The sequence below is a fragment of the Oryctolagus cuniculus genome, chromosome 15 (genome assembly GCF_964237555.1).
Source record: "Oryctolagus cuniculus chromosome 15, mOryCun1.1, whole genome shotgun sequence".
Classification (NCBI taxonomy): domain Eukaryota; kingdom Metazoa; phylum Chordata; class Mammalia; order Lagomorpha; family Leporidae; genus Oryctolagus; species Oryctolagus cuniculus.
This window is the reverse complement of record NC_091446.1, coordinates 28,850,030-28,867,032: the sequence shown is the minus strand read 5'-3', so window position 1 is coordinate 28,867,032 and position 17,003 is coordinate 28,850,030. Positions and strand designations below refer to the sequence as shown.

Here is a 17,003-nt window from a genome sequence, read left to right as displayed (position 1 = left end):
GTTCCCACTCAGGTCTCCACGCACTTCCCCAGTCACGGCTCACACCCTGTCACCTATACCTCGGCACCCCAGCTTCTCTTCCTGCGCCCAGCACCCTTAAGCCACAACCCTCCAAAGCCAAGCCCGGGAGTCCCCATGCCAGCCTGGTTCCCCCGGAGACTCACCCAAGGACTGCTTGGTCTTGGACAGTGTGACAGTCCTCAGCTCCTCGCTGGGGGCCTCCAGGGCTGCCTCCTGGGGCGTCCTCCCAGCCCCGTTCTCCGCAGGCCCCTGCCTGGCCCCTGCCCTGGTCAACTGCTCCTGCAGAGGTCGGGGCAGAGGGGGCCTGGCCCTCCGCGGCTTGTGGTAGCACCCATTGGCCGCATGAAGGGCGGGGATGGGCGCTGGGGAAGGGGAGCGTCTGCGTCCAGGGGACTTGCCACGACCCCGGCTGCGGCTGCGGCTGCGGCTCTGGGCCCGGTCCTGGCTCTGGCTCTGGCTCTGCCGAGGGTCCTCTCGGTTCGAGGGTTCTGTCAGTAGCCAGTTAGGCCGCGGGGGCCGGGGAGCGACGGGGGGTGGCTGGGGAGGGGGCGTGCAGGCACTGCGGCAGGGCGCAAAGGCATCTACTGGCACGTCTTGGAGCGGGGGGATCCCGTCGTGCGGGTGGCGGGGGGCAGAGGCACTCAGGGAGACCTTGAGGCCCCCCAGCCTGTCCCTCAGATCCCTGTCCTCGTCCTCCGAGGAGCAGCCATTCACAGGCAGTAGGTAGAAGCCCCCGCGGCTGTCTGGGGGGAGAGGGCCAAGGTCAGGCTGCCCCGCCCCTCCTCCCAGCCTGGCCTGGGCTGGTGAGGGGTGGGAGCTATGGGGGGGAGGCCTGGGTTGGGCCCGGACGCCGACACACATGTTCTATTATAATAGTATTTTGTTATCTTCTCTTGGAATTGTTAGCGTTCTATTTGAACAGCGTTCTATTTGAACACGCCTAGCACAAAATACGACTAGCACCCCAAAGCCATACTTTCCTGGAGATTATTGCGCAGAATGAGGCTTGATTTCAAATGCAAGTGGGGCTGAAACCCTCAACCAAGTGAGTGATGGCACAGGTGGTCGAGGGCTTGTACTGGGGGGGGGGGCGTCCCTCCCAGGCTCCCAGGGAGCCCCTCCCTGGGCCCTGAGACTCACTGACCAGGCACAGGGGTGATGAGGTGACGCTTGGGCGGCGTGTCCTGCCGTGCTGGTCGCAAAGGAGGAGGCCGCACTGGTGGGAGGGAGGGACAGGTCAGAGGCAAGGCTCCCTGAGGGACACCCACGACAGAGCTCGGCGAGCCTCCATGCCCGTCGCGCCCTGGGCTCCCAGCCCTACCCCGGCGCGGGCCCGCGGGGTCTTGGCCCAGCTGCTGACCTGCCCGGCCCTGGAGGGCCTCAAAGGCCTCTAGCTCCACGGGCATCACCACGCTGTCGAAGCGGCCCAGGTCCGCGGGCGCCACCACACTCCTGGGGCAGGATGAGAGATGGCGGTGGGCAGGGGCTCAGTCCTGGAGGTGCCAGGGAGCTTTCAGCCCTGGGGAGGCGCCAGGGACCCCCTCCTGGTCCCTGGGCCACCCTACCTGATGTCTCTCAGCAGCAGCAGCTTCTCAGGCCTGTCCAGGATGGCCAGCAGGGGCCTCACCAGGTCCTCCACACCACCCTCGTGCACGTACTGTGGAGAGAGGCGCCACAGGTCGGCGGGCAGTCTGGGGTCCTGGGAGCCCTCTGGCCCTCCACACCGAAGGCTGTCACGGCCATAAATAGTAACAACCAGAACAGCCTGGGGACAGACAGGCACTTGGCTCAGCCTTTTCCATGGGGTCTCTCACTTATCCACTGTCCTGAGATGACATTAACTACCCCCATCTCCCTGAGGAGGAAACAGGGACTCAGAAGGGAGGAGGACTTTGCTCAAAGCCACACAGATAAGGAAGTGTCTGCAGGGCCTGGAACTTGAGGAGTCCAGCTGCTGCCGGAAAAGGATGTGCAGGGAGCGGCTGCTCCTCCCGCCCCCACCGGCAGGCAGAAGGAAGGAGCTGGAGCCGAGCTCCTGGCTGAGCCTGGCTGTCCCTGCCCATGGCTATACGCGGACCCCTGCATTAGGCTCTGTTCTTGGCTGTGATAGAAACTTTGAGGAAGGGGAGGCTCTCCAGTCAGTACCCTGGGGGTGGAAGCCCCTCTGCCTGGCCCTGCGGGGCACCACTAGCCACACCCAGCTGACTGGGGGGAACCAAATAAAGGGACAGCCACCCTCCTTGGGCAGCACACTGCCCTCTAGTGGCGAGAGGGAGCCTGATTCAGGGACCCACCCCCCCCAACACAGAACACCTATGGGCATAGACAGACACAGTATGCCCTGGTGGAGACAGCCTGTTATTCATAAATACCTGAAAATGAATAAGACACAAATGGGACTCTCTCTCTCTCTCTCTGTCTCACACACACACACACACACACACTACACCCCTTCTGTCTAGGGATATAAGAGAGCCTTCACAAATTCATGGAAAACGGGTATTATGAACAAATGGCCTAGATTTCAAATTGATTGTGCCATGATCTCTTTGAAGTCCCACCTGCACACACTGTGTAGACCCAGCCACACGTGTGCACACACCTGCACGGGCAGCCCCCAAGGGCCAGGCCCTGTACTGGGGGAGGGGCAGCCCACATGGTGATGAAGACCCTGTCTGTGGTGGAAGTGAAGGGAAGATGAGCCACGTACCCCCAGTGAGCTATAAACCCCCGGTAATGGGGGTGAGGGAGTCTCAGACGGGGAGGGGCAGAGTGGGTATCACGCCGGCACTTAGAGACGCAGGGAACAGCATGGGAGGAAAGTGCTCTGGGGTGGCGTGGAGTGACTCGTGGATGGGGGGCTTAACTTGGCCATGGGAGCCATGTAGGGCTGCATGAGCTATGACTCCCGAGTGACCAGCACCCTGTCAAATCATGCAGCTCACGGCCTGAGCGAGCCTCAGAGGTGGCAGCGGGAAGACCAAGCTGATTAGTGGGTGGGAGGTGAAACCAGGCAGGGCCTTGAACATGACAGTGAGCAGCTGGCGTGTGCAGTGACCACGGAGGCAGTTTACAATCCTGGGTCTGGAGGCCATGTGGAAAAGGTTCAGAGAGGGAGAGAGGGTGGCCTGGGGATTTCAGCCTGGGGTCTGACTAATCACTCGGCCAGTGCTCCACCCTACAGGGCCTCATGCCTGGGTGTGGACGGGGCCCGGGTCACGTCGAGGCGGTGTGTAGAGCCCTGCAGTTGATAGAGGGACACAGTAAGAAGTGGCCCTGACCACCCGGGGGAGGGGTGGGGATTGTGGAGGATCCAGAGAGGCGCCGCTAAAGAAACAGACACAGAGCCCCACCAAGTGGCCAGATCCCAGAGTTGCAGGCTCACAGGAGGGCGGTCCCCACCGCTGCCACAGTTAGTGCTCCACTTCCTTTGGCCCAAAAGACTTTAGCTGCCCGCCAGCATGCACCCATCTGCTGCTCTGCTGTGCACGGGACCTTGGTAAAGGGATTCATGGATGACCCCACCTAAGTATAGATGACTATGCAAGGATGCACACGTGCACCAGCCACACACACAGATGCAAACACAGCCTCGCCCCCAGCAAGCTAAGGGGTGGGGAACCAGCATAAATGATTTCCTGAACCCCCTGGGCTCGCCCTGCACAGGACACACACCAATGCGTGCTCTCCTGGGGAGCCTGGCACGGGGCACGGGAGCAGGGAGGGGTGAGCCACCGCTCTGCTGCCTCCCAGGGATCAGACCACAGGGTCTCCTCCAAATCTGACCTACCCTGGGGTCTTCTGGTTTTGTTCGAAGTGGAAGGGACAGAGGACAAGAGTGTAGGTTTGGGGGCTGCAGGAGGCCAGGCTTGCTGGCTGACCCAAGAGCAGGAGGCATGGGGACAGGGCTTGGGGCTTATAGAGGCTGCAGGCACATGACTGCTGGACTTTCTCTTCCCACTCCCGCTTCTTCACACCTCTCCTTAAATATCACCTCCTCAGGGAGGTCTTCCCAGACTACACCACTGCAAGTGCACTTTCTGGGTTATTTTCTCATACTCTTTTCCTTCACAGAAATCCCATGATTTGTCACTGTGGGTATTTGGTTCTAGTTATTACATGTGTGTGTATGTGTGTGTGTCTGTGCATGTGTGTAAGAGAGAGAGAGAGAAGTTGCTGCAGCTTTTACCGACCCCTGGTCTCCCATCATCGAGCCCAGAGACTGGTCAGTGGCCTGAACAGGTGAGGGGCTGGGTTACAGTGCCCATGAGCAGGGGGCTGGGGATGCACTGGGGGCTTACCCGGGAGCAGTGGCGGGTGACAGCCAGCACCTCGTCATCAGTCAGCAGCCTCCGGGCCAGGTCCTGGATGAGAGGCCGTCGGCTCTCCCAGGCCTGCACCTGCTCGTCTACATTGGGCAGCTGGCTGGAGGGGCTCCTGGACCTGGCAGAGAGCAGGGCCCGGCCCCTGTCCCGATCTGTGAGGCAGGAACAAACGGCCGTGATGTAGGAGTCAGACCCCGTCGAGGGGAGGGCAGAAGCCTCCCCATGGAGGGTCAGTGGATGGGATCCCAGGCCAGCCCATCTGCTCCCAGCATGGTCTTCCACAGCAACCCACCCACCAGTGGTGTGCCAATCCCCACCTCCCACTGCCTGACACCCACCCCATACCAGGCTATTCCTGAACACAGTCTTAGTCCAGGGCCCCCACGCCCCCTAAAAATGCACCATCTGTGCCCCACTGGAGTCCTAACGCAGGCTACCAAAACCCGTCTTGGAGAGTCCCAACAGAAGCCCCCAAGTTCACCCCAATAGTCATCTACAGCGCTATCTTTCCTGAGCTTAGTGCAATTCTTTGAGCTACTGCCAAAAGCATCTACCTGCCTGGTCCCCTACGTGGACCCCAACTGAGTTTAGTCCACAGGCCCCCGACATGCACCCTCGGCTGCCACGCTGCTGCACGCCAGGCCTGGGGGAAGTGATGTGTGAATTACCGCGTCTCAGTCTCCAGGTGACGAACTTCTGCACGGGCCCCACGCTGCCTGCTGTGGAGAAGAGACAGGCTCAGCTGCAGGCCTCAGGCCCCAGTGTGGAAGGTGGAGTCTGGGCATTCGGACTGGACTTGCTGGAACGGAGCAGACAGGGCAGGGAGATGGGGGCCTGGCCACAGGGGCTTGAAGGTCATGAGCTCAGGCCGGCGACTTCGTTCACGGGCAATGGGGTCAAAGCGCTTTGGGTCAAGAGAGGGTCCAGTCCAGGCTCTGCCTGCGGGGTTTCATTTGGAAGCAAATTCCAGAGGGAAGAGGCTCAGGGGTAGAGTTACCTACCTTCAGGGGACAGAGTGGGAAAGAGGAACCAGAGAGGGAGGACAGCTGGGAGGGAGCAGGGCCCTGGGAGCTGTGGGGAGAGAGGGCGCATGAGGGAGGGGCTGTGGAGCCCCCGCTGGACGCATCTGTCTAGCCTGTGGGTCCAGCATCTGGAGCCTCGGAGCATCCAGCCCAGGTAGGGCAGGGCCGGCTCCTCAGCCTCTGGTGCCCACCCGATCTGGGAAATGGCACTCTGGCTTTCCCCTGGGGACACAGCCCCCGCCTTCCACCCATGTCCTCCATGCAGGCCAGAGGAGGCCAGAGAGCACCCGCCTGTCTGCTCCATCGCAGCGACTTGCTCAGCACAGGTGACCCCAGCCAGGCCAGCAACAGCGCCCCCATCCCCTATCGGGGGAGGCCCCCTTTTCTCCAAGCCCAGGGCATGGCCAGGCAGGGGACAGGTGTCTCGGTGCAAAGCTATACCCAGCCTACTTAACGTGTGTTTGAGTTGAGCTTCTGCCTCACGCACCTCCAAGGAACTTACCCACTCTCAGCCTCTGCCACTCACTAGAGATTCCTGTGAGAGCTGTTAGGAAGCCCCTGATCCACGCATATGCCGGGATAGGCCCTTCTGCCCAGGGCCTTAATAATCTAGAATGGCCTTGCTCAAGGATGGTTCTAGAACTCAGCAGGGCCTGCGGAGTCTGGCCAGGGGGGTGACGTCTGGTGCCCTAGAAAAGTGCACACCCCCCTCACCGCCCACCCAGCGCCGCCCCAGCGAACACAGGGCTCCGTGCCTGGCCCTCACACTTCCTCACTGTGCTGTGACTCAGTTTCCCTCTGTGTGCCATGGGGAGCCGGGAGCCACAGCAGCGGCCCTGCATTTGCTGAGCGCCTTCTCACTGCCTGTGCCAGACAAAGCTCAGAGCAACCCACACGCACACACGCATGCACTCACTTCCCACCACTGCTAAACAAACAGGCAGTGCTGCTCCCATTCCACACACAAGGAGACTGAGGCTCCCACGGAGGGTGGAGTGGTGACTGACAGGGGGCAGTGCGGAATTTCAACCCAGAGCTGCTGGCTGCCACAGCTGTCCCATGCAGCCCGCACACACCTTTGTCCAGGTCCAGGTGCGGGCGGGCTTTGGCCGGGCTCCCGCCGTCCAGCGTCCAGGCCTCTCTGTGCCCATCCCCTGCCGGCCGCCCCTGCCGCCCTCCCTTGAAGAAGAGGTTCATCAGTGTCTTGGAGCGCTGCAGGGCACCCTTCTCCCCAGGGGACCCCGGCTTCTCCTTCTTCCGCTGCTTCTTCTCCTCTGCAGACACGAGGGAGCACCCGGGGGGCTGGAGGGGTGGGCGGAAGGGGAGGACGAGGGGCAGGGGTGCGGGGTGGGGAGACTAGGGAGACTAGGGAGAGCAGAGGGCAGACAGGATCTGAAGCGGTGCAGGCAGTGGGCACGGGGTTCCTCTTCCAACTCCACCCCCACAGGGCTACAGCAAGGTCAGGAGTGTGTGTGTGTGTGTGTGTGTGTGCGCGCGCGCAGGACACCTAGAAAGTCCAGTGCGGAAGCACTGGGGTTAGGGTTGGTTTGGGGCCCAGGACAGGGTGTGAGGCTGGCAACCGCTGCCCCACCACATACCCCACAAGGTCAGGTGGCTCTGGGAGCGTGTGATGGGGGGCCGGGGCCTGCTGAGGGCCAGCAGCAGAGCAGTCTTGGGGGACTCTGAGAGTGCAGAGTCCAGGCGGCGGGCGGGCAGGGGTCCGTCGGCGCGGATGGCCGTGTCTCTGAGGACGACTGTGGGCCGCACACTGCACCAGGTCTCCATGCGGGCCCCCGCCTCCGGCTCCGTCTGCATGGCCGTGTCCGCCCGCCCCCAGCCTGGACCTTGGCTGCCCAGCTCCCCGAGCCCCAGGCAGACATCCCTGTGGTCCGAGGGCAGGGAGCCCGGGCTGTAGGGGGCACTGGAGGCGTAGGAGGACACGCTGGAGCTGCTCTCCGAGGCCGCCGACAGCTGCTGCAGCGTCCCGTTGCTCACTGCAGGGAGGGGAGGCAGGGATGCTGGGGGCTGGCCCGGTGGCTTCAGGGCCCTGCCAGGCTTGCAGCCCACCCCTAGGCTGGGAGGGCCAAAGGTCAGGCAGCAGCCCAGGTGGGAACCGCCGGCTGTGCCGCAGCCCTGCCGCCACCGTGCTGCGAGACCTCAGGCCAGTCCCTGCTGCCTCTGCCCCTCTGGGAGTCCAGGGCTGAAGGGGCCTGGATTGGATCTGCAGCTCCTCAGCCAGGAGCCAGAGCAGCTCTGAGCTGTGGGGAGGTCCTGCCCTTTCTGTCTTTGGAGAGTCCAGCCCCGGGCCTTTCCCGACACCCTCAGGGGCATGAGCCACTCACGTCGGTCCAGCCAGCAGTACTCAGACACCATCTCCTTGTAGGCGGGATACCGGCCTGTGTCCTGGGAGGGCGTGGGGAGGGTATGGGTGGGGAGGGGTGGGGCAGGAGTCGTTGTTAAGACCCTCAACTCATCATGCTCAGGCTGCACCACCCACTTCATTTCTGAACACACCAAGTGCCTCTGTGCCTCAGGACCTTTGCACTTGCCGCTTCTGCCTGGATTCTTTGCTCATCTTGACACACAGCCGGATCCTTTTGTTCTTTGAGTGTCACTTCCTCAGAGAGGCCTGCCCCGAGCCCCTGGCCACAGGCACTTTCGTGAATGACTCCAGCCCGTCTCGGTTAATTTCCTTATAGCATCTGTCACAGCCTGAAGATCCAGTTTGTCTGTCTACCCCTCACCCCCACCTCCCAGCAGCAGAGGCCTGGTCTGTCCTGTTCACTGTCCCTGCGCCACAGGTGGCCAACACATAGCAGGTGCTCAAAAATGCCGAGGAACGAGTGGATGAGGGGCTGAGTGGGAGCAAGGAGGGATGTTCCGGACCATGTGAGAGGAGGAAAAGGGGGAAATGGGATGTGGGAGAGGTGGGGAATGGAGGTGTTGGGAGTTCGTGGAGGAGGAGGCACTGCCTGGCGAGGTGGGTGGAGGCCTGGGCAGGAGGCAGGTGTGGGCTCCAGGGGAGGGCCAGGCCTCACCTCCTCCCTCCACAGCCAGAAGGAAAAGGCCTAATTCACAGGCAAGTGTGAGACCCACATGGATAATGAAGCCAGCCGCCTTTGCTGGAATCCAGCCTTGCCCTGAGCTCTGAGGACACCCAGTACCAGGCCCTGCCCCCTGCCACAGCCCCTCTGGTGGGACACTCGCTCCTTTGACTGCAGGCCCCTCCTACTCAGAAGGGACCCTGCTCGGGCCACTGCGAACAGGAGTGGGCCCAGGCCCAGTAACTGGCCACGAATTGCTCTGCCTCCCTTTTCTCTGTTGCAAAGTGGGAGTGAGAGTGGGGCCTGCTGTGCCTTTCGCGTGGCTGTGGAAGCAGCAGGGTCTGCAGAACAGGGGTGGGGCTAGAGCTTGGGTGGTGCAGGCAGCTCTTCTCCTGGTTTGACCACTCCCCTCCCATGCCACAGCCCCGCCCACCTTGACAGTCAGCATGACATGCGTCTGGCCCTTGAGTGCCTCCACAGCCTGGCTGTGGCTGATGTCGTCAAACTGCACGCCGTTGGCCGCCAGCAGCTGGTCCCCCACCTTGATGCCATTCTCCTCGGCCAGCCCACCATGGTCCACCCTGGGGGCAGACAGGCACCCGTCTGATGGGTCCCAGCCTGCCCGCCGTCGCCCCAGCCGAGCTCTGGGCTTCCCCCTCCCCCCCGACCTCACTTGGACACGTAGATGCCCAGGCCAAACTCCTTGCCGCCGCGGATGTTGAAGCCCAGGCAGAAGTCATCGGAGGTGGTGTACAGGTGGACGATGCGCCGCATGCCGCCCTCTGAGCCGCTTTCCGACGGCGTGGAGCCGCACTTCTCTACCACCAGGCGCCGGTTCGCCACATCCACCCTGGGACGGCCGCGCGGGGCCCTCAGCCTGAGGCCCCCAGCCACATGCCCAGCTCCCCTCCCGTGCACGGGGCGGGGGGCTGGGGGTGCCTTTGGGGGGATTCCCCAGGCCGGGGTCCTTCGGCAGCCCCTCAGGGTTCCAAAGAATCTGGAAACTGTCCTCGGCACCCCTCACCCCTTTCTCTTGAGCAGCTACAAGGTGCTGGGGCTCAGTTCTAATCCTTACGGCGCCCCCTGCAGGTCAGGTGCTGTCAGCCCACTGGTCTGGGAGAGCGGCTTGGGGGTGGGCCGGGGTAGAGTGGCAGACCTCATTTCCAGGACAAGCCTAACATTCCTGTGTTTCTGGTGCCCAGAGAGCAGGAGGAGCCAGGCTCCCTCCTGCCAATGGGTTTTGTGTGGTGCCGGTGCTGGGTGGACTGGGTGGGGGTAGTTAGCCAGGCAGGTGCTGCTCACCACGTGGTCTTCTCCTTGGAGAACTTGATGCCTGGCACTCGGCCCATGCGCCGCACCATCATGTGCAGGCGGCTGCTGCCCGTCAGCACCTTCACAGCGCTGCCCATGGTGGTGCTCTCCAGGCTGAGTCCGTTCACCTCGGTGATCTTGTCTCCCACGCACAGGCCGGCTCGCTCTGCACAGGAGGAGAGGGGGAGAGCTGGTACGGGACACCTGGGAGAAGGGTCCCCAATGGCATGGACTCCCCGGGGAGCTGCTCCCAGCACCCCCTGCTAGAGTAGGGGTCTGTCCCCACTCCATTCTGCCCATCCCAGGCCCCCAGAGCCGAGGATTTGCCTCCCCACCCCTGACTACAGTAGCCCCTGCCTGCGCTGAGGGTCACGTCCCAGGGCCTGCTCACCTGCGCTGCTCCCCTCCTCCACTTTGCTGACGAAGATGCCCAGGCCGTGCTCAGAGCCCCCACGCACGCTGAACCCCAGTCTTCCTGCTGGACTCTTCTCCACCCGGACCGCGTGGATGATGTCACTCTCATCACTGTTAGCTGTGGGGACAAGGACATAGGCATGACGCCCATGTTCCCTCTGGGCACACAATGTGCCCTGCTTGGGTTCCCCAGCTCAGGGCCTGCAAAGGCTGAGATGCAGGCACCTCAGGCCCTGGGGGGGTGCTGTCTATTTCTGAGTACCCCCGGGTGGTTTGGGGAACCATGGGCCAGGAGGTTGTGGAAGCGAGTGAGAGCAGCAGGCAGCAGGACGCCCCAAGCCGGAACATGGCTCCCCCTCCCTCTGTGTGTGTGCATGTGTGCTTAATAAGCTTCCTATGCCCCCATTTCTAAAACCCTGCACTCAGAGTCACAGGGACAGAGAAGGATGCTCAGATTTCTGCCGCGTGGGGCAGAGAGGGGTCTGCACTCTTCAGCTTAGTGCAACAAAAATGACTGTTGGCTCCATTTTCAAATAGCCAAAGAGCCACCCGCTGAGGGCATCAGATGCTTCTGTCTGCATAACCCACGGGGCAGAGCCCACCCTGGCACCAGCCCACACAGTGGAATGAGACGGAAGGAAAATCCTAAAACATTCAGCTGTTGGACCACAGGATGAGTTTTCTGGAACAGATAGTGAGCTGCTCATCTTTGGAGGCATGCAAGCTGAGACCTGGCCAGTGCCCGCCGGAGGCCTCCTGGAAGGAGTCTGAGACTTCTTTCACCTCTTAGACTGCGTGATTCTGGAGGTAAGGGTTCTAGGAAACACCTGGCCACGTGGAGAGAGAAGCTGAGACGCAGCCACGCTGCAGTGGGCTGCAGAGCCGAGTGGGCCTTCCCCTCGGGGCAGGGCGGTCAGGGGAGGGGTCCTTGGGCCTGGACCTGTGAGAGCAGGCTTCTTGGGAGACATGGCCGGGAGGGGGTGAGGCCCAGAGGAGGGGAGGGAGTGAGCAAGTTCAGAGGCGGGCCTGGGGAGGCCTTCTGGTCAGAGACAAGCAAGACTCGGGGGTCCGTGGGGTCCCAGGGAAAGTCTCTTCCTGGGCAAGACTTACTTTAGAGGTGGCTCAGGGGGAGAAATCACACAGCATGCACACGAGCACACCTCCATTTGATCTGGGGGAAATCAGGTTACAGGGCACGGCCAGGGCAGCTGCGAAAGAAATCCCCAGGGCAGCCCGTGGGCAAGGCTGGTGCAGGTCGGAGCCCTGGGGAGGTTCGGCTGCCCATCGACTGCTTTTACAGAATCTCGGGACCTGCTCGGCCTCTGCCACGGATCCTTGACCCCCTGCCCCCCCGCCCTCTTTCTCCGTAGTCCCTTCTGGGTCTTCCTAGGGCCCTGGCCCAGGGGCTGCCACTCTGAGGTGTGAGCTTAGGACCTTGGGTCCTCCGAGGGTGGCGCCTTCTCTGCCTGTACTGCCCTAGCTGGGGCCACCAACCCCACCCTCCAGGCGCTCCACAGCAACCTGCTCACTGTGTCCCTGCTCCTGCTCCCGCCCCGGGTGGCCAGAGTCAGATGGCACACTAGATGATGTCTTTCCGCCTGAGCACATCCACGCCTGCCCCTTCGCCTGCTCTGCAAGACTCAAACACCTCTTGTGCCCTGTAAGGCCCTCCAGGGCCTCCTCTTCCCACCCCTCTGTCCTCACCTCCGGCCATTCTCACCCAGCATCCCTGCTGTCCCTCATACAAGCCACGCCCTGTCCCTGTCCCCTCTGCCTGCGGCACCCTTGCCCAGATCTTTCAGAGGCCAGCTCCTTCCTCGCTGCCCTCCTGGCTCAGATTCTACTTTCCCAGAGGCCCTCCCCTCCCCCAAGTCAGGGGCCACCACAGGAATTCTCCCAGCTGGCACCTGCACCTGCAGCGCAGCCGCATCTCCTGGGAGTGTATTCAAAATGTGAATTCCTGGGCTTCACTACAGACTGACCGAATCAGGCTCTGGGGGGAGCCCACCAATTGGTCTTCTTTTTTGAAAGGCAGAGAGATAGAGAAAAAGAGCATTCCCACATACTGGCTGCCTCCCAAAATGTCCACAACAGTGGTCCCTCGGTTGAGGCAGAAACCGGGAGCCAGGAACTCGATCCAGGTCTCCCATTTGGGTGGCAGGGACTCAATCACTTGAGAGCCACCACTGCAGCCCACCAGAGCCTGCATTAGCAGGAAGCTGGAGCCAGGAGCTGAGCTGGGAATCGAACCTAGGCACTCTGATGTGGGATGTGGGCGTCTTAGGCTAATCACTGGCCCCAGCCTGTCTTTTAGGAAGCCCTCCAGCCAATTCTGACTCACTTTAAGTTTGAGAACCAGGGACTGGCATGGTGCAGTGGGTGCAGCAGGTTAAGCCACCACCTGCCACGCTGGCTTCCCATATCAGAGTGCTAGTTGGAGTCCAGGCTGCTCTGCTTCTGATCCAACTTCCTGCTCATGTGCCTGGGAAAGCAGCAAACATTGGCCCAGGTGCCTGGGCCCCTGCCACCCATGTTGGAGACCTGGATGGAGTTCTTGGCTCCTGGCTTCATTCTGGCCCAGCACTGGCTGCTGCAGGTATTTGGGGAGTGAATCAGGCAAATGAAGCTCTCTCCCTCCTCTCTCTGATGCTCTGCTTTTCAAATAAATAAATCTTTTTTTTTTTTTTTAAAGTTTGAGAAAAAGGCCAGCGCCGCAGCTCACTAGGCTAATCCTCTGCCTGCGGCGCCAGCACCCCGGGTTCTAGTCCCGGTTGGGGCACTGGATTCTCTCCCGGTTGCTCCTCTTCCAGTCCAGCTCCTACTGTGGCCTGGGAAGGCAGTAGGATGGCCCAGGCACTTGGGCCCTGCACCCTCATGGGAGACCAGGAGAAGCACCTGGCTCCTGGCTTCCTGCTAATGCAGGTGCAGCGCGTTGGCTGTACTGGCCATTTAGGGGGTGAACCAATGGAAGGAAAACCTTTCTCTCTGTCTCTCTCTTTCTCACTGTCTAACTCTGCCTGTCAAAAAAAAAAAAAAGTTTGAGAAAAATTACTCTATGGCATCACATGAATTATTTCCTTCCAAATTCTTTCCGTCCTTTCTCATTATTTCTCGTGTATTGCCTGCATCCTTTTACAAGACTAAAGCTCATTCACAGTAGGACTTTGGCATCTTTTCCCACAGTATGTCCCCAGGATGTTGTACAGCACGTGGTATTCGATAAGTATTTTTTTATTAAATGGACTGATGAATGAATGAATGAATGAACTAAGGAGACAAGGAATAATGGCTGAGGTAGGTTAAAGAGAATGCATTTTGTCTGGCAACCTCCTGGGGGGTGATGTGGCAGTGTCCCCCTGTTCAGCTACTTTGTTCAGCCACAGGACAACATGGGGCAGGCTGTGGTGAGCCAGGGGATGTTTGTACCCAGGAAGAGGGGAAGATTCTGGGCTCAGAGGCAGGGTAGGGACCAGGTGGTCCTTTGACTGCTAGGAGACGCTGCTGCCCTGGCTGCCCGGCGGCACAGGGCAAGGCTGGGGAGAAAGTGGTCAGGGGGTTTCTGGAGGAGGTCTTTGGAGGGGCAGCATGAACAGCCCTGGCATCACAGGTGGGCACAGTGTGTGTGGTGGGGGGTACAGTTTACTAGAATGGGCTGACAAAGGAGGTGCTGCAGGCCCCCCCCCCCGGCCCCGGGTTCTCTGGGGACTTCTGCTCCCGGCCGTGAGTGCTGCCCCTCAGTGGGGTCCTGCTGCTCAGCTGAGTGTGAGGCACAGCGTGCTGGGTGGCCAGGGCGAGGGCACTGGGCCACTGCTGGAGGAGGAGCAACACGCCCCACCCCTGCCAGCACCTGGGGAGGGGGCCTGAGATGCCCAGCTGGGTCAGAGGGGAGGAACAGAGCCCGAGGAGGCCAGTCTGGGATTCAGCCAGGGAGCCGTGTTGGCCAAGAAAGAGGAGAGGAGCTGGAGATGTTTATCTGGTCCTGTTCACAGAGAGCCCAGGCCCAGGGGTCCCCTCCCCTTGGCATTCAAGGTCCTGTCGCGCTCCCCAGCTCTTCGTCGCCTCACATCTGTCACTGCAGCCCCACTGTCTCCCAGCTGCCCACCCCGCCATGCTCCCTGCCTTCCCCTCCACCCACCACCTGCCACGCGGCCAAAGACTGCAAGGGGGAGACTGAGCCTCATTTCTCCCTGGGGGGTCCCCTGCAGGGCCTAAGCAAGGCTGGTACAGACTGGGCATGTCAGGAAGTGGCATCAGGCAACCCCTAAACCGAGGTCTCCCCCTCCTTCAGACCCGGCCCGGGGGCTCCTTCTCTGACCTTCAGCCCCCTTGTGGTTCCCTGTCTTCTGAGTGTTCGCTGCTGTACCCTCAGTCCCCTCCTCCTGCACCTGAGGCGCTGAGTGCTCACAGCCCAGCACTGAGCTGGCCACACAGTGGGCTGATCCTTCCCCACCCTGCCCCAACCCCAAAGGCAGACACACACGATACACAGAAAGATCAAGTCCACGGGAAGGGGCCAGTCCAGTGCCCTGCCTTGCTGCTTTGGGAGCTGGCACACACGGCGCATTCCTCATCCCGTGTGCCCTTAGTCCCTCACATCTGAGCCTGCTGCAATCTTGGAGCCCCAAAACACCAGCCTGGAGGAGAGGCAAGAGGAGGTGAGCGAGAGTGTGGGTCCCCAAGGACCTCCCTCCCTTCCCTGGGATGTCCATTTCCCTGCACTGGCTCCACCTCCTGTTTAGTTCCTGCTGTCCCTTACCACCGTCCCCCCCAAGGCAGGCCAGTGGCTGGGCCCCGCACCCACCTTCGATGGGGGAGTTGATGAGGATGACGCGGCCCATGGGCGAGCAGGCTCGGATTCCCCGGGGGGGCCCGTTCAGCAGCCGCTGCTGCTTCCTCAGCAGGTATCGCGTTGCCGTGGAGCCTGAGTCGCTGCCCAGGTGGCCACGGGAGGAGAGGGAGCTCAAAGAGCCCGAGCTTAGGTCTCCGTGGCCCTGTGGGTTGAAGCCCACTGCGAACCCGTGCGCCATGGTCGCTGGGCTGCGGAGGCGCCCTACACATCCAAAGGAACCTGCTAGCTCTGAGAGGCTGGCTCTGCCTGCTCTGGGTTCTGTGAGCCTTCTGTGCAGGGCTGGGGTCCCGGCGGGGTGGAGCCCTTGCTGCACCACCTCTCAGGAGCGTGCTTCAGGCCTGGGCAGGGAGAGCAGCCATGGAGGAAGGGATGTGAATTCTGCCTTCACTGCCTTCTCGCCCGCCCTCCCGTGCCTTGGGCCCCCAGTTCTCCCACGTCGGGCAAGAGGACTGCTGGGCAGGCACCATGAGAGCCATTAACACAAGGCAGGTGGGAGCCTCTTTTTCACTCCTGGCTCCAGCTCACGGCTGAGCCATCCGCACTCGCCCCAGTCCTCAGCAGAGGTTGAAAATGCGGATGGGATTTTCGGGGGCCCTGAAGCTTCGGGCGGTGTACACACACGAGGGGTCAGGACAGTTCATCGCAGCCCTGTGCTGTGTATGCGGGTAGAGGACCAGACTCCGGGCTTCGAGCGAAGGCCCTGGGACATCTGGGGTCGAGGACCCCAAAGACTGCTAGGCTCCGGGAGCAGGGGACGACGCTCCTGGACTGAAGAGGTTTCGGGGGCCTCTCCCACGCTTCCAGGAGGACACGATGGCTAAGAGCCCACAACATCCCGCGCAAAACCCGGGGCAGCTCTGGGCCCAGAATGCATCACCCCACCCCGGGGTCAGCCCTCCCGGCCCCCCATTGTCGGGCCAGACCCTCTCACCTCCTGGCGTGGGGGCGGCCGCCCGCTTCGCCCGCCCGCGGGCGCTGCGACTGTAGCTGCTGGGGACCCCGCCCACGCACCGCCGCGTTGTAAGTCATGGGCTTCCATTGGCTGCTGGGGACGCCAATCACTCCATCCCGGCGCCTCCCTCGGGCGCCCGCGGCAGCCGCCCCTCACCCGGCCCGGGGCCGCGGGGCTCTTTGCTCTCCACTCCGACGCCGGCGCCCCACCCGTCACGCGAATTTGCGTCTTCGCCTTCTCCTCCTGACGGAACCGCGTCTTTCGCTGGCCAAGCCAGCTCCCCTAGCTCTTGGAATTGCCACCCCTCCGTGGTCATCCCTGAGGCAGTGGGGAATGTCACCGGGCGGAGAGGGGAGCGAGCTTGCGCTGACAGGAGCGCGGGCTGGCGCCGGGGGAGCTGTCCGCGTGCCGTGTGAGCCGCGAGTGCGTACGCGCGTGGCTGGGGGCAGCCGCCTTCGCCGGCATCCTCCTCTCTCTGGACACCCCCTTTCGGGTGCGGGCGAGGCGGCGGTCCCATCACAAGGGCGGAGGAAGAGCCCCTCCGACGCGCTTGCGGAGGCGCCGCCGGGTCTTCCGAGCCTCCTGGCCCTCGGCATCCCGGGGACTGTGGCGCAGGAATGGGGGTTGGGATAAGGAGAATGGAGACACAAACAACGGGTGACAGAGGGGGAGCAGGGAGAGGGCTGGGGACATGGACGGGGCACAGGTTCGACAGGAACAGGGCAATGAAGGGGAGCGAATGCCAAGGTACCGTGGGCGGAGCTTGTGGGTCCTGGGGAAGGTGCACGGGAGGTGGGGTGGGAGGGAGGGGGACCTGGCAAGCTGGCAGAGGCCGTCGCCAAGGCAGCCATCAAGTAAACAAGCCCGCTGTTACCCGAGTCCCTCCGGACGCCCCATCAGAGGGCAGCCCCTCTATGCCGCCCACCTGCGCCCTGCGTTCCGCGAGCTTCCTTCCAGCGCACCTAGACTGCTGGCTGCAGGGCCGCCCACCGCCCGCCGGGGGGCTGCAGGCACAAGGGGCAGCGCCCGCGGCTCCTCCCCCCTCTCTCTGGCGGGGAACTGGGA

At 62.2% G+C, this 17,003-nt stretch overlaps 2 protein-coding genes across 16 annotated transcripts in view; one reads left to right on the top strand and one right to left on the bottom strand.

Annotated features, from left to right (window-relative positions):
* Positions 1–17,003, top strand: part of SFXN3 (sideroflexin 3) — a 46,223-nt gene that overhangs the window by 1,383 nt on the left and 27,837 nt on the right. The gene's annotated exons all lie outside the window — the stretch shown is intronic.
* PDZD7 (PDZ domain containing 7) overlaps positions 1–17,003 on the bottom strand; it is a 19,055-nt gene extending 2,052 nt beyond the window's left edge. The window contains exons 1-16 of one of the 11 annotated variants that reach the window (XM_051824103.2): positions 16,864–17,003; positions 15,918–16,542; positions 14,939–15,324; positions 10,115–10,255; positions 9,715–9,889; positions 9,086–9,262; positions 8,846–8,993; positions 7,711–7,771; positions 6,967–7,362; positions 6,445–6,642; positions 5,015–5,065; positions 4,323–4,498; positions 1,587–1,678; positions 1,382–1,473; positions 1,166–1,237; positions 165–764 (exon numbers count right to left, since the gene is read on the bottom strand). In XM_051824103.2, coding sequence (XP_051680063.1) covers positions 165–764; positions 1,166–1,237; positions 1,382–1,473; positions 1,587–1,678; positions 4,323–4,498; positions 5,015–5,065; positions 6,445–6,642; positions 6,967–7,362; positions 7,711–7,771; positions 8,846–8,993; positions 9,086–9,262; positions 9,715–9,889; positions 10,115–10,255; positions 14,939–15,164 — 2,605 coding nt within the window. In that variant the 5' untranslated portion in view covers positions 15,165–15,324; positions 15,918–16,542; positions 16,864–17,003. Of the gene's footprint in view, positions 1–164; positions 1,238–1,381; positions 1,474–1,584; positions 1,679–4,322; positions 4,499–5,014; positions 6,734–6,966; positions 7,363–7,710; positions 7,772–8,845; positions 8,994–9,085; positions 9,263–9,714; positions 9,890–10,114; positions 10,256–14,938; positions 15,325–15,917; positions 16,543–16,863 lie in introns of those variants that run through there. The other 10 variants (XM_051824108.2, XM_051824106.2, XM_070057358.1 and 7 more) reach the window with 10 other exon arrangements.